At 34.9% G+C, this 16472-nt stretch overlaps 1 protein-coding gene across 2 annotated transcripts in view; it reads right to left on the bottom strand.

The window, feature by feature from the left end:
* Positions 1 to 4001: 4001 nt before the first annotated feature.
* The window catches only part of LOC107031134 (protein MON2 homolog), a 67761-nt gene continuing 55290 nt past the window's right edge, over positions 4002 to 16472 (bottom strand). Inside the window, exons 32-44 of one of the 2 annotated variants that reach the window (XM_015232373.2) lie at positions 11978 to 12106; positions 11815 to 11900; positions 11603 to 11718; positions 11396 to 11508; positions 11126 to 11249; positions 10161 to 10282; positions 7596 to 7770; positions 7296 to 7509; positions 6302 to 6611; positions 4947 to 5086; positions 4757 to 4875; positions 4468 to 4669; positions 4002 to 4290 (exon numbers count right to left, since the gene is read on the bottom strand). In XM_015232373.2, coding sequence (XP_015087859.1) covers positions 4197 to 4290; positions 4468 to 4669; positions 4757 to 4875; positions 4947 to 5086; positions 6302 to 6611; positions 7296 to 7509; positions 7596 to 7770; positions 10161 to 10282; positions 11126 to 11249; positions 11396 to 11508; positions 11603 to 11718; positions 11815 to 11900; positions 11978 to 12106 — 1944 coding nt within the window. In that variant the 3' untranslated portion in view covers positions 4002 to 4196. The remainder of the gene's footprint in view (positions 4291 to 4467; positions 4670 to 4756; positions 4876 to 4946; positions 5087 to 6301; positions 6612 to 7295; positions 7510 to 7595; positions 7771 to 10160; positions 10283 to 11125; positions 11250 to 11395; positions 11509 to 11602; positions 11719 to 11814; positions 11901 to 11977; positions 12107 to 16472) is intronic. The other variant, XM_015232374.2, reaches the window with a different exon arrangement.

Below are 16472 nucleotides of genomic sequence, written 5' to 3'. Positions count from 1 at the left end.
TTTGAAATCCATATTTTCTATAAATGTTGACGAAGCTTTTAAAGTATGAAATATGAGTTTACAAAGATATGCATGTTCTTATGACATTGATAAAAATGATTTAAGTCTTGCTTTGAGATTGAAGCAACAATGTTGTTGTTGTTGTTAAAGGATTTCTCACATAAAATATTCATACAGTTGAAATGCCTTCTCACCTAAATGGAATAAAAACTCAAGGAGCCATTCTAATGAAATTTAGCTTTGATTAGTTACTCAATGTTCCCTTCAATGGATGATAAGGCAAGTGGCGATTACACATGACCTCCAATGATAATATAAGCAATAATTACCCATGTCTCATGAATGTTATGAAAAGTTAAGACTAATCAATATTCTATGGAATTAATGTTTAGCACCGAGTGGACAAATGGAGATTACCCATGTCCCATAAACTACGTGTCACCATAGGTTGTCTAGATAAATAAAAGCTAATGTATCCACATGTGTTAGAAGTTTATGGTCTTACCTTGGCAAGTAGGACGCCCATTTTTGGTGTGACGTAGACACCGGATTCCGTGGTATGATTTTACATGGTCTTAATGTCAGTTGAAGGTCATTCTCCCACAAGAATAGACAAATGTTACTTATAGAATTATCTCACAAATGTTTCAGAGATGTTAGCTTGCATTGACCATGATTTTTTATTTATTTTTTCTAAACCTTTTATCTCATGATTTAGCTTGGTCATTGCAAGTCACAAATAGGTCATTATTCCAAATTTAGTATCCGACGTTCCAGATTCACATGTCTGTGGCTAGGGATCATTTACAAGATATTGAAGATTTGTGAGTCTTCATGTTTCAAGGACCGAGCCTTTATTTCATATTGTCTTTACTTTTAAGTATTGTATATGATGTACGCGTTACATTCCGATCACTCTTGATATATTAGGTGGCGTTAGACTGTGCTAAACTTCCACTACATTTTATAAGTTCTTATATTTAGAAATTGTCGTTAAAACTCTTGAAATTTTCTATTGCCATGAATGATGTATGCTAAGTGGCTTGTGTAGGGCATCTTGGTGTCTTCTACGTCATGTCACACCTAGGGCATGCTTTAGGTCATGAAAAACTTGGTATTCATAGGACGAGGTGTAGAAAGGTCCTAGAAAGTCTCATAAGCCACGTCGAATAGATTATTGTTCATGTGTGTGAAATGTGTCACACTTATGAATGAGATGGTATAAGATGTTTAAGAAGCTCCCTTATTTTATTAATCTAAAGTCGTGCGATATAGTTTAACTCTATAATGTCTCTCTCCTAATCATTATTTGATGTTATATAAGAGATGGCCACTCAAAGGGCATATGCTAGAAGAAATGAGGGAGAGAATGTGAAATGAGAGGCTCCTCCTCAAGCTCCTTAACTGTTGGTCGAACCTTTAGCTAATAAGTGACTAATGCAGAGTTTACAGGTTCTTTTCAATTGTTATCTCAAACCATGAAGGTTCAATACAATAGGGAGTTGTGGTCCCCGTGAACCCAAATATGGGTACGGCGGCAACTAGAGTGAGAGACTTTACTAGAGTGGATCCTCCATAGTTTCATGGTTCTAGGATTGAGGAAAATCCTCAAGAGTTGATATATGAGATGTATAAAGTGTTGATAATAATGGGTTTACACCGGTGGAAAAGGGAGAATTGGTTGCTTATCAACTTAAGGATGTTGCTCAAATATGGTTCAACCAATGGAAATAATAGAGGGCGGAAGATGTGGGTCCTCCTGATAGGAAAAGGTTTAAGGTTGCTTTCTTTGATAGGTTCCTTCCTATTGAAATGAGGGAGGCAAAGGTTCTTGAATTCATCAACCTTCATCAATGAAATATGAGTGTGAAGGAATATAATTTGAAGTTTACACAATTGTCTTATTATGCTCCTATTATGATGTCGATCCTAGGGCAAGAATGAGTAAATTCGTTTCGAGTGTATCCAGAATGGTGGTTAAGGAATGTTGTATCGATATGCATATCAATGATATTGACATTTTTTGCCTCATAGTTCATGATCAACTAATTGAAGAGGAGAAACTTAACGAAAGGTCTAAGGAGGAAAAGAGGGCCAAGACCGATGATGGTGACTTTTCACATTTGATGTCTGAGAGACATGGTCGTTCTAAGTTCTGCCAAAGTGTTTCTGGTCAAGGATCCTCTATATTTCTCTTAAGTTCAACAAAGATATGGTGTCTAACCGTAAGCCTCAAGGAGGAATGGTGGTGGACCTTCATTGTCTACTTGCTCCAAGTGTGGAAGAAAGTAAGAAGGTAAATGTCTAGTTGGTTCTAATGCCTGTTTTGGTTGTGGCAAGACGGATCACAAGATAAGGGATTGTCCCTAAGTTTCTAAGAATTATAGAGTTAATCTTCGATGGGTTCCACCTTACCCTTCATCAGGTTCTAGTAATGATCAGAAGTAAACTAATTTTACGCACTTTATACTCGTGAGCAAGAGGGTTCTCCCAATGTGGTTACCGGTATGTTAAAAGTATCCCGACTCGAAGTTTGTGCTTTACTTTACTCGGTGCTACATTGTCTTAGGTGACGCCATATGTTGCTATGACGTTTGATATTCATTTGTATGCATTGTTAGAACATTTTTTTAATCTCTACTCCCGTTGGTGATCCTATTGTGGCTAAGAGGGTCTATAGAAAGTGTCTCACCTCCTTGTCCCATAAAGTCACTCATGTTGTTCTTGTATAGCTTGATATGCTAGATTTTGATGTTATCTGTGGTATGAATTGGCTGCATTTGTAGACCCCGTGTAGTCAAGTTTAAGTTTCCAAGTAAACCCATCCTAGAACGGGAAGGGATAAATTATATGCCTAAGAGTCTGTTTGTTTCATGTGTAAAAGCTAGAAAAATTATTTCTAATGGTTGTATATTCCATAGTGTGGGTTGGGAATATGGATTCTGAAACCCCTACTCTCGAGCCGTCCCCATTGTTAACGAGTTTCCGACATTGTTCCTAGATGACTTACTCGGTGTTCCTCCCGAAAGGGAAATAAACTTCGATATTAACTTTCTCTGAGATATGCTACCTATCTTTGTTCCTCCTTACTGAATGACCCTTGCAGGACATGAGGAATTAAAGGAGCAATTGAAAGATTTGTTAGATAAGGGTTTCATCCGGTCGAGTATTTTCTATGGGGTGCTCTAGTTTTGTTTGTCCAAAGAAGATGGTTCACTTTGTATATGTATTGACTACCGACAATTGAACAAGGTTACATTTAAGAAAAAATATCCTCTCCCAAGGATAGATGATTGTTTGATCAACTTCTAAGAGAAAGTTACTTCTCCAATATTGGCCTTCGATCAGGTTATCGCCAATTTGACGGTAAAGGAAGATGGATATTAACCATTCATTATGCGTTATAGTTACTATTTAAGCTCGGCTGGCTATGATGCCTACTAAGTACTAGTGATTTTGTATACCAGTTTGTAGCGCGGTCCTCCACATTTGCAGTTAGCATTGATCAAATTTGTGTTGTGCTCCTTGCATCTGGAGGCCTATCTTGGATTTGTCTATCTAGTTTTTGGACAGTGATGTATTATATTAGACATTATTCCTTGAATTGTAAGCTTTTTTACACGTAACAGTAAGTCCAGAAACGGTTGTTTACTGTTTTTGCCTATCTTATGAAAAACTTGGATTTGAATTTACTTACACTACCATTGGATTTAGTTGCACATTTGTCTAACGAGATTGTGTTTCATGTAAAGAATGGCTTGCCTACTGAGGGATTATGATAGGTGTGACCCTAGATTTTTGGACTTCATAGTTGTCCATAGAAATAGGGATGATTCTATAATGAGTGGTCAATTTAACTTGTACCATGGAACTTTCTTTGAACATAATATTAGAGTAGAACATTTCCCTTCATACCAAACTCACCCTACAATCCCATTTGAGCATACTATTAGAGTAAAACAGAACAAATCGTTTAAAAAATCAAGTTGAAAGAGATGAGATTGCGTAAAATATTTAATCAATGGAAGAAAGTAACTGAGTCGGATAATATTATCAGGTTTGCCAAAGGCTAGTAGGATAAAGATACCACCTCATCAAGTAAAGGAAAAGATGCACACAATATATTATTTTAGCATAATACACAGATATCTATTATAAAACACCGAAAATTGGAGGAAGACAAAAATAGACAAATATTAGGAGCCAACTGTTAAACTAGACTTTCGTAATCCTAACTCAGTTGTGACGTATCTTAGCAATTGTTGCACCAACTCTCTAACTCTAGCTTCCCTGCAAATAATGAATTACCACATATTAGATATCTACATCTTAATTTAAAGAGAAAAAAAACAATAAAAAGTTTGGTATGAAATAACCACACAATAGCTTCTTTAACCAAAAGATGCCTAGACAGAAGAATCTTAAGTTAAACCACATTCTCTTTTATCGTTTCACCTGCGTGCTTACCTTGATATAACAAGTTCACACAAGGATGGGAAAAGAACAAGTAAATGTGAACGCCTTGCTTGATTCTCTTTTGTGAGGCATTCTTTTAAGTAAGGATGTAAAGGAAGTTGGGAAACAGTGTCTGAATGAACCACAAGAAGGGCAAGCTCTTGGAGGGTAAAGATAACTTCTTCCACACGTGCTGCTGGCAATGGATTTTCTCCTGACATAATTGCATGATTTCAGAAGGAAACAAGAATAACAAAAAGAGAAGCATTTGAAATCACTTTCAACAGAATTAATCACCCACCTAATTTGCTCTCATCCATCAAGTACCTTTCCAGAATAAATTCACATCTGTTTATTAATATCTTTAATGATATGTTGCTTACTTCACATCTAGTTGAATTCCATTCACCGGTTCCTCGACTGAAACCAAGTGAAATGACAATTACCGCAAACAAAAGAAAAAAGGAAAGATCACGGAGTATAATATATACCTGCACAGAAGAAACAGCTTTTGCAAACAGGTCAAGGAGAACCTGCTACAATGTGAAGGCATCAGTTCGACAGTTTCAAGCGGCAAGGAACATGTTCGTGATGCACACCGATCCAGAGTGCTGATTAGACGATCCACAATCTACAATTAACATGGTTATACTTGATCTCAAAGTTTATTTCTTGAATGCATAACCAAAATAACAGACATACATACAACTTCAAGTGGCTAGTAAGCAAATAGTCTGAGCTATAAAAATGGATAAACATCATATTTTATTTTCTGAACTTCTCAAGCGATCAATCTGGGTTATTAATTTATAGCTGATTTCCATATTTATGCAGAAGGCCATAAATAATTCTATTATCTCAAATCTTACTGTCACCTGAAATGCATATGCTCTTTTCCCGTAGCCTTTTTCGAGAACTCAGTATTGCAAAGGCAACTATTATTTGTTAAATTGCTTACACAAACAAGGGCCCTAAAGTTGGTGGTGGTTGGCTATTCGTTGACTTGATATTTTAAAAATTAAAGAGGAATAGGGGACACTTGGAGGAGCTTTATTGGCTAATATCTAGTGGGCACACAATAGATTGAGAAAAACCCATGATAGGTAGAGTAAAGATATGACATCTAGGCCTAACTCAACCCCAAAAGCTAGCTCATGAGAAGGGATTGTCCAAGTCTATATAAGGAGGGTACCAGTCCATTCCTTAACAAATATGAGACTTTTACTCACTCTAACACCCACCTTCACACCCAAGCCAAACTGGAGCATGGATCGGGAGCTCAAACGGTATTACATTGATACCATGTAAAGATATGGCACCTGGGCCTAACTCAACCCCAAAAGTTAGCTTATTAGGGGAGGATTGCCCAATTCCATATAAAGAGATCACCAGTTCATTCCTCAATCAATGTGGGAATTTTACCCACTCTAACACATAGCATTTAATTCGTTTTCAGAAAAGAGTGGATATGAAAGACACCTTTGGAACATCTGAAACACACAAGCACATCTTGCATACAGAAGTTCCAAAAATGGACTTGGTTCATCAACATGGGAAGATACAAATTGGCCCAAAATGAAGTTCTTTTTCCGAGAAAAGGGCAACTTTGTATTCACACCCAAAATTCATCATCCAAAAAATAATAAATTGGAAAGTTAAATCCCAGAGAGTGGTGGGCACACCCAAAAGGGTATTCTTAACATTTTTCCTATAAAGTCAACTAAATCTAGTATCTTCCCCTACCAAATCTTGATGAAAGGTTTGTGAAAAGTTACAAAATATGTGCAGCTGTAAAGTGAAAGAACTAGAGTGTCAATATCTACAAAGATTTGGGTTAGACAGTTACTTCAAGAGGCGCATCAATCTGTGATTTGAGAATCTTGTCTCCTAGAGTATCCAGGAGATTCATCTCGAGACATTCATCAGCACTGTCCACCATCACTGAAAGTGCACGACCACAGTAGCCTATTAGAAATATCTCAAAAATGTCAGCAACTTCTTTCCAGATACGCATTCTTGCAGGTCTGGTAATAGTCAACTCAGGCCCTGCATTCCCAGTCAGTTTTCTAATATCATCAAGCAGAATGCAACTGAAACCTTCAACTGCTAGTCTCCAAAGTGAGCCATCAGGATTGTCTCTTCTTGTTATCATACATCTACGAAAGAAATGCAGAACTTGGTTTATAAGAAGCTCCGAATTCATTAAGAATATTAATTTCCTTGAAAGTTAAACAAAATCAATAAAGGAGTATAAGTAAGCACTTCGAATTGTGATCCATAAAGAATTACTTATGTATCATTGACATGTGAGACCAAATAAAAAAAAAAAAAAACAATAGAAGCCTACAACAAATTCTGCAAGAGACGAGAAAGGATTACGTCAAAAGTAGATCATTTCTTATCTTCATCATAATCGAATGGCAGTCTTCCTTAGTACTATTTTTGAGAAAGGAAAAAAATAAGATGTACAAAGGAAAACTGTCATTAGATTATGATAAAGATAAGAAATGATCTACTTTTGAAGTAATTAACTGAAGAGAACATGAGAATGGTATTATAAGCTCCCTTTCTCTCCCAACATCATAACAAGATTGGATTAGAAGCTAAAAAATTTTCAACTGCATAATAAGGTTGCAATATCTTGCATCTCCCAGCCAACTCTTAAAGATAGTTCCCCCTGTCAATATAATATACTTCCAGGAAGTATTTTTAATCAAACGCAATGAGCAGCTTTCAATGATGGTGGGAAAAGATACAAGAGGATCCGTCATTCATGATCAAATTTTAGTGATAGGCAGGAACGGAAACTGGAGGATCTTTCATACATGATCAACTCTCACCTTCCCAAAGATTGTATAATATCAGGTAAAATTTTGTACTTCTCTGCAGGTGGAGCCTGCAAGAAGAGATCCAGTAATACAGGGACAAGTTTTTCCACGAAAAGATGATTTGAGACAATCACTGTTGTTAACTCAGGATTCCTAGGTGAAGCTTCTTCTTCCCCTTGGGATGCTGAAGCAATTTTATTACTGATCTTAGCATTATCTTTGGTTCCTGGGACACAATATCAAACAAAATAAATTTCATTTGAGAATATAAAACAGCTCAAAGAAATGTCTTGATTCCAAACAAGTAAATACTCTCACTGGTCTTGTGGTCGCTCTCGTCTTCAATGCTTCTCATACAGGAAACAGAGCTGGGAAGATACAACAATAATTTGGTAAGCAGCGGTGACCACATGGCAGAAAGGTGCTCTGCAGGATGCAATTGCGGAAGTATTTCCAGTGCAGTACGTTGCACAGGTGAAACATGACCCTAGAGACAGAAATATGTCATTGCAGAAAAATTTCAAATAACGAGTAAACAGATAAACGGCAAGGTTTGTTGCATTATCCTGCTGAATACTTCAACATTTTTCCGTCTTCAATTTTCTAGAAAGGTGTCAGAGTTAGAGAACCCCAACTTGTCTTGCTTAGGACAAGTTATTTAGTATTACAATGAAATGGACACTAATACAACAGAATGGTTATAGGGAATTCATGTAACTGACTCCAACTAGTTCGGTATTGGGAGCTTGAGAAATAATTGATTGATTGACTGAATGTTCTAGAAATGATGTAGAACATAATTGGATCCAAATTTAAATAAAACACAACATAGTTTTAGATATCTGGATCTTGTGGCAAACTTGATGATTAGCTAAAACTTGGATAGCTGCCAGACAAATGATTTTGAACCTCGGTGAGGAGTGGAACTCCATAATATAAAAACCATGATTATGGGTGCATAGAATAGCCAAATGAGTTTACTAGAAAGAAGGTGCTGTTCTTTCTGACTGTGCTGCTCCCAATAATCAAGTATGGATGGCCCTTCATACAATTAATAACAAGGGAACCTCTAGTCTATAGCGTTCTTGTTGAACTCATATTGTATGAAGTGTCCTCCCTTTTTCTGAGTTAATTTCTTAATAGACCATTGAACTAAGAGAATTTATCTAACAAAGTTATTAAACTTTGTTTTATATCAATAAAATCACTCAACTTAGGACTTCTATCTTACAAAATCACTCAACTTAAGGCTTTATTCTTTAAAATTCATCAACTACATTTATCATTAAAATAAATTCGACTAAACAAAATAAATTATTGTTACGTCATATAAACATGGACCCTACAAATAAATAATTTATTTAAAATTCCATTATGCTTCATTTTTTATTTTTCCAAAAATTCTTACCAAAAAATAAATCCCTTGGAAGACGGAGCTGAGAATTCTTCTTAAACTGGATTTCTTTAAAAAAAACTGTGTTAACGAGCATCTGAATTCATGTTAGGGTTATCAGCTAACAGTTTGTGGATTCGAGAGTTGTCAAAGGCAAAAACCGCTCCAGGCCCAGGTCTATTGGGGTTCAAGTGCAAAGAAAATTTATGTGTGAAATTTAGTTTAAAAAGGCATATTTGAAAGAAAAAACATATATATGTAATTCAAGAAAATAATAACAAATTCATTCATGATATTTTCCTTAATTAACATACTTATTTGTCGATCATAGTTGTTGTCATGGGATATGTCGAACTGTTTTAACGAGCATCTGGATTCATGTTGGGGTTATCACCTACCAGTTTGTGGATTCGAGAGTTGTCAAAGGCAAAAACCAATCCAGGTCCAGGTCTATTGGGGTTAAAGTGCAAAGAAAATTTACGTGTAAATTTTAGTTTAAAAAGGCACAATTAAGAGAAAAAACATATATATGTAATTCAAGAAAATAGTAACAAATTCATTCATGATAGTTTCCTTAACTAATATACTTAATTGTCGATTATAGTTGTTGTTTAGTACCGCTAGATTAAAGATAGAACTCATGGGCAATGAGGCACATTCCTTAGTGTCTTACCTACACTGGAGTAAGGTCATGTGCCCTACCTAAGCTTTGCAGGGCTTAAGTGAGGCTTAAATGATTCTTTGACAACACTGAGTTATTTCAGTTTTGGACATAATGAAATGGATCGCGTCCCTCATGAGTCGCTAGTCTAGGTGGACCCAGGATAGTGAGCATGCAGGTTATTGAGCATGTCGACTATTGTAAAAAGTTGTGATCTTTATGATGAATATTGCCATATCCTTCTTATTATATATGCTGGACTATATACCTATTGTCATATGATTTATTATGTTTATTATTGTTGAGTAATGTACAGGTTATTGATAAAAGATTACTTTCGTATCACAACTCTTGCCACTAACTTGTTGGGAGCTAACGATACTTATTGAGAACTCCTCGTACTCACTCCTCCATTTATTTCCCTGTATTTATTGTAGATACAAATTAAAGCACTAGTGAGAATCGGAAGTTGATTGATCGTAGGAGCAGCTGATTTCAGCGATGAACCAACCACATAGTTCTGCGGTTTCTAGGAGCTTTCTTCAATATTTTGCCTATTTCCATTTCAGACATTGTGATGTACTTATAAAAGCTAAGATCTTCATAAGTTGGGGTGGGTCTGGACGTATTTTCATATTCAGTGTTGTATTTAAATACTGTTATTGGATTAGCTATGTTATTGTCTTTATGTTGGACTTATATTCAGTTTTGGGTGTTTCTGTTACTGTTTATCTTGTCAATGAGGGGGTTGTCGGGTTCTGATCACAATGCCCAGGGATTTTGGGGCATGACAATTATATCAACATGAAATGCAAGCACTCACATATTCAGCTTCAAAGTTACTATTGTCGACCTCGGCTTGTTTAATCCCTGAATCTACAACCGACAGCAGCTTTAGGTACGTGTCATTATCAAACATCCCCTGTGCTTGAACATACAATTCACCTGCCAATAAAAAGGTACTCATTCAATACTACAGATAGACTATAAAAGTGTCACAGTTTTGTGATATGGATGCTCTATCTACTTGATCAGACTGATACCAACAGTCGGCCACTACAAAGATTGCATGAATATAAATAAGTATATAAAAGCTTTAACCTCATGAACTCAAACAATAAGTATGCCAGGTTTCCGGACCAACAGATACAAAGTCAAAGGAATTGCTCTGTGATGGAATTACTAAAACTAAGACATGGGACAAAGATTATTTGTCTGCTGTTTTTGGTCTCTTTAGCTTAAGCGAGGTAAGGTGCTCATCCTCAGCAGCTAACTTCGTTTGATCTTAAAACTCATACTTCTCAATTCATTGCAGTGACTGAGAACTTAATCTGAAGTTAGTGTCATCTTGATCGAAATCCTAGTTTTGAGAAAAGTTGAAATTCCAATTTGGTTCATTTTAGAGCCTAAAAAAGCCCAATCCAGATTAAGTCTACTCCAAGTCAAACTCGAGTGGTCCTATAAAGTCTGTTCTGATATTTTAGTGATTTATTATACATATGGATATAATACCCACATTTGCAAAAGAAAATAGAACTATAGCTATTTACGACTATTGACATCCAAGTATTTGGAAAATTAGTGTAGAGTAATAAATTTGCCAAATAGAGATCATATAAAATCCTAATTTGATCAGACACAACACTAAATGCAAACTGGATTCAACTATTCCAGATAAATTTCTATTAAGATTTCATGGAAGGACCAGATAAAATTCTAATCTGAACTTAATACTCCAAAATGGCGCTTTATTGAGTAATGCCAATTATAACACATAAATAGACTTACCAAGACCGTGTAAGATCTCCTGCTTCAACTTGTATGCCATATTCCCTTTGTAGTTTGGTGACTTGTGCAGCACAAGCTCATAGACATCAAGCACCGAAGTAAGATAAGGCATAGGCAAATTTCCCTGCTTCATATGGAATTTATTCAATAAAAAGAAGTTAAAACCAATAAGTATTTAGGAATATTCATCAAACTGATGACTTCCGTAGCCTTCATTCTATTTGAGTGAAGAAATGTTATTTGCATAAATACAGTGAATCACATGACTACCTTTTGGGAATGAGAAACTATGGTAGACTGTAAACAATTCACAGCTGCAAGAGCAACTTCTTTACTACCATTAAATATGCTGTTTCTTACAAAGAGAAGCAAAGTTTCCCATCCTGCATAAACACGGAATTCTTCTATGATCACTGAAAATGTCCTCGCCAGGTAAAGACAACATGAATAATAAATCAAAAGGATTTTGAATATTACCAGACTGGAAATTGTCTAAGCTTCTCAAGAAAGGGAAAAAAGAGCGTAGAATTCGAGCTATGCCCCCAAGTACAAGCACAAGTGTCTCATCCCATTGTTTCTGAGCTGTGTTACGACTGCAGAACCAATGAATTCACTCAATAGAGAGATTCAAAATAAATATAAATAGAAAAATACATTAATGGTGAATGGTCATTCCAAATTTGGCAGACCTATGATGTATAAGCATATGAACTGCTTTCCCTCCACGTGTCCCTAGTTCTTTTCCTTGCCATTCTGTCTTTGAAGATGTTGCAGCCTAAGCAAAATATGTCTGATTGGTTAAGATAAGCTACAGTAAAGTCCCTAAAATAAATTGGAGACATTTCAACCTACCATGTGAGAAGAGCGATCTAGTGTAGGGAAAATATAATTCCATAGACAATCCTCCCACATACTCTTTGATAGCTTTTGCCCATGGCTTCCAAGAATTTGAAATAGTGTCCGAACAGCAGAGTTCCTAACCTAAAAAAGATAGATTAGGTCAAACACATAATTATGTCCTCTATTTACACACACAAAAATAAATAAAATAAATAAATAAATAAAAAATCAAAAGACCACACAGCTTTCATCATGGTTAGGAGTAGCTTCAGCTCACATCTACTTAACAAAGTTAACAGCTATATATTATAATGATACTACGTAATTTGCCCTCGCTTCGCACGGTCATAAATAATAATTGCATTGAACTTGCAAATAATTTTTTATTTATATCCATTCATTAAAAATAATTGGAAAATAGGTTCTTAAAAAACTATTAGCAATATTCCAACATGAATTTGATTATTTGTTATATCACATAACCCAAAAACCTCTAATGAATGAATTATTCACGAAGTAATAAATCATTGATTCTTTAATCAACACTAAAAGGAAAATAAAGAAGAAAATAAGAATATACATACAAAGGCATTTCGAAATAAAAAGAAACATTTAAGTTGCATAGATTATACAATTGTGATTTATGTCTGAGGAGAAAATTCAAAAATTTGTTAACATATTCAAAAAAGAAATAACGCTTGAACATGAGAGAAATTATAACTTTTAAACTTGCATAATGAATTTCTTCAATTAATAAGTGAGAAATTTCATATCTATGTAAAACTAGATAATCTTATATATAGTACATCTAAATTATAGAATTTAATATAGAATATCAAAACAGGAATTCTTGGAACTCGGTACAATAATTATTTTATGCACAATGAAAATACGTACTATATGTGTATATGTTCAATATAACCGAAGACAATAACTTTGAAAAAACATAAACAACAGAGTTTAAAACATGTACTCAAAAACAACATTTAATATCACATAGATTAATTAATGAGTATAAAAAACATATCAGGATATGTAAAAATAGAATGAAATAGAAAGGAAAAAATCGAGTCCACTGAATACATAATGTCTCCTTAAGAAGACTATTCCCCTTCAACACCAGAGGTTTAAAGAATTACATTCTCTCATGATGGAACGATTTTATTCACCAACTTATTGATACAAAAACAATGGTGTTAGTAAGTCACTCAACTGGAGCAAAACACATGAATATTTAATTTTGCGAAAGTAGAAGAAGATCAAAATTTTTGTTGTTTAGAATGAAAGGAAATTCCTCTATTTATAGACAATAAAGGTTAATGTGGACAAATTTTATTGTGTCTTATCTTACAACTATTTCGAAAAGTTGAGACCCTTCGGAAAGTGCACAACCTTTCATAAAAGTCGCAACTCTTCATTAAAGTTGCACCTTTTAATAAAAGTCACAACTTTTGAAAGAAGTCGCAAATCTTCATCAAAATCACAATTTTTCATAAAAATCACAACTTTTGATAAAAGGCACAACTCTTCATTAAAGTCGCAATTTTTCATAAAAGTCAAATCTTTTCACAAAAGTCCTATCTTTTCATAAAGAGGAAGGCTAGTTTTTGGAAACTTGAAAGAAGACTAGAACTAGAAATGGAGTAAAATCCGAAAAGAAAACAAAATTCTACACTTATACCAATTCGACCTGCAAGTAATAGACTGAAGAAGATAGAGAAGCAGAGAATCAGTCGCGCTAAAAAAGAGAAAAGAAACCCAAATCAAGATAGGAACATTGAAACCAACAAAATCATCAAAACGAACAGAAAATACAACATATTGCAATATTCAAACACATAAATTGGAAATGTCTTTTAAAAACAACTTTTGATTTTATTATTTTTTTTTGGGGTGGTGGTGATGGGAGGTAGGGGGTAGGGGTGAGGATGGGGTAACAAAATAAAAAATTGAAATTAAAGATATATTTTTTAAACAAGCTTTAAATTATTTTTTGGGGGTGGCTGGGGGGGGGGCTGGTTTGAGGGTAGAGACAAAATAATATGATTTTTTCAACAAAAATAAATTGTAAATATGAAGTTGTAATAGAATTGCGGAAAATGTTTTCCTTAATTTTTGAAGGAAAGTCATTATCCTTAAATTTGAGGAGAACTTAAACCCAACCAAACATGAAAAAATTGGAAAACATTTTTCCGTAGTCTGTCAAGAATAGACAACTATTGTAAACTGTATTTTTGGTTTGGCATTTAGCGTGAACCACATATGTACTGACAGTGACATGTTCACCTCTTCATGTTGACCCCCCAGCTCGAACCTAAGGAATTCTAAGTTATGCTTTCACAATCTCTAGACCTACTGAGTATTGAAACAAGCTTGACACCAACTAACAATGGCTTATACCAAGCTTTCAAACACTTATACAAGGAGTTTCAGGTTTATAGCCACGATATTCAAACAAGTTTTTCTAAAATGAACCCTTAAAGGCCTCTTTATAGTATTAGGCATTATTATACAGATGGGCCCAAAAGTGACCCGAAATGGGCCAATGGGCGAGCTAAGTCAGGCTCGTCCAATCCTCTTGGCGAGTAGCCGACTGGTCGACAATGTGCACTTAACCTTGGCTTCTCCCTTAATGGCTTGTTGTAACTTTCGGCGGTCTTGGGGTCCATTAGGCGATGCGCCAAATGCTCTCCATGCTCGCCGAATGAGCAGCCTGACTCAGTATCTCCTTGGGCCATTAAGCGATCTGGTGGTCATCGCCCAAACCATCGGGCAATGCACCAAATGGACATGCTTGCCCAAAGTGACAGAAAATACGACATATTGCAATACTTTGTTATGTGTTTGAATATTGCAATATGTTGTATTTTCTGTTCGTTTAGATGATTTTGTCAGTTTCAATGTTGCTATCTTGATTTGGGTTTCTTTTCCCTGTTTTAGTGCTATTGATTCTCTTCGTCTCTATTCTTCAGTCTATTACTTGCAAGTCGAATTGGTTAAAGTGTGGAATTTTGTTTTCTTTCCGAATTTTACTCCATTTCTAGTTCTAGTCTTCTTTCAAGTTTCTCTCTTCTCTCTTTAGTTCTCATGAGACTAAGGGCCCGTTTGGCCATGCGATAGGTATCATGATATGAAATCATGAGATGAAATTGATGTTTTGTTTGGACATGCGATATGAAATTTTTGTGTTGTATATTTTCTCATCAACATAAATATCCGATAAGTTGTAAAACTATAAAATAGCCCCAATTGTTTACTCAATCTTATCAAATAAACAGAAATTTATAAAATCACATAATAAATTATTACAAAGTTATTTGTTATCCACTTAATAATTGTTTCATATAACTTTAATATAATAATAAAAAATTTATCATAAATTGGAGTGTGCTAGTCTTTAATATAATTCTTCCACACAGTACGGATAATTTCCTCAAGTTGAACTTGCATTTCTCGATCATGTGATCGAGAAGACGAGCCAACATTGTTATTTTGAGTCATTTGTTGGTCAATATCATCCGCAACTATATTTTCATGCTCATGGATCATAAATATTTCATCACTTTAACACTCGGTTGGTGTGAATTAAAGTGACTATATGTTGGTGAGAATAATAAATTCTATGTCGGTGAAAATAACAAATCTTAAAAGTAATAATGTGATTATAAATTTTATTTACATATGAAGTTAGTAGATATAAATGTGAGGTTGTTTTAACAAAATATAAACTCGTGGATCAATTTTTGTATTAAAATATCTCCAATCATGATATGAAATTACACGGAAATTCCATAAATTGGTTTTTGGAGAATATGGATCACATCTCATGATACGAATCGTGAGATGGAATCAACGTAAAATCGCATGTCCAAACACTGATTAAACGCCTACTAACTAATGTTCTAGTAACAAAGACAATGCAATATGTCCTTTTAAAAAAAAATTGTTGCCTCATTACCGTGGTCCAAGTTTCTTGCAAGGTGCATTAGCTTGTTTACATCTCTAAATCGATCATGATTTTGTTAAATGTGTGGTAGTTACAGTGTTGTAGTTTTTGGCCGTGTAGGTTCATTAAAGTACTAACTCATTTGATGCTAAATGGAGTTGTTACTTGTTAGTTGAACTATATATGGAGTTCTTTCGATTTTTGTGTGGTAGTTCTGGAGATTGATTGATTTAGTTCGTATCCTCAAAGTGCATTTAATATGTTTTGCTTCAAATGTTTTAACCCTCATTTGTTTTTAGTTGTGAATGCATTTGCGGTGTCGTTTGATTTCTTTACGGTTCATTCTCACTTTTGTCAAAGTGGTGTAAATTTAATCATACGTCTTGGCTGTTTCCTCTTTATTTTGATTCACTGCTTCAAACACTGAAGCACAATAGATTTGTCCAATCTTTGTTCTCGAGTGTCTGGATTGTTGTTCGGGCTTATCTGATGTTCAAAAATCATGATTTAAGATCATTGTTTTATTAGGAGAGATAGAGAAGGAGGGGGGGGGGGGGGGGT

Source organism: Solanum pennellii, chromosome 9 (genome assembly GCF_001406875.1).
Source record: "Solanum pennellii chromosome 9, SPENNV200".
Taxonomy (NCBI): Eukaryota; Viridiplantae; Streptophyta; class Magnoliopsida; order Solanales; family Solanaceae; genus Solanum; species Solanum pennellii.
This window is presented reverse-complemented; position numbering and strand designations above follow the sequence as displayed.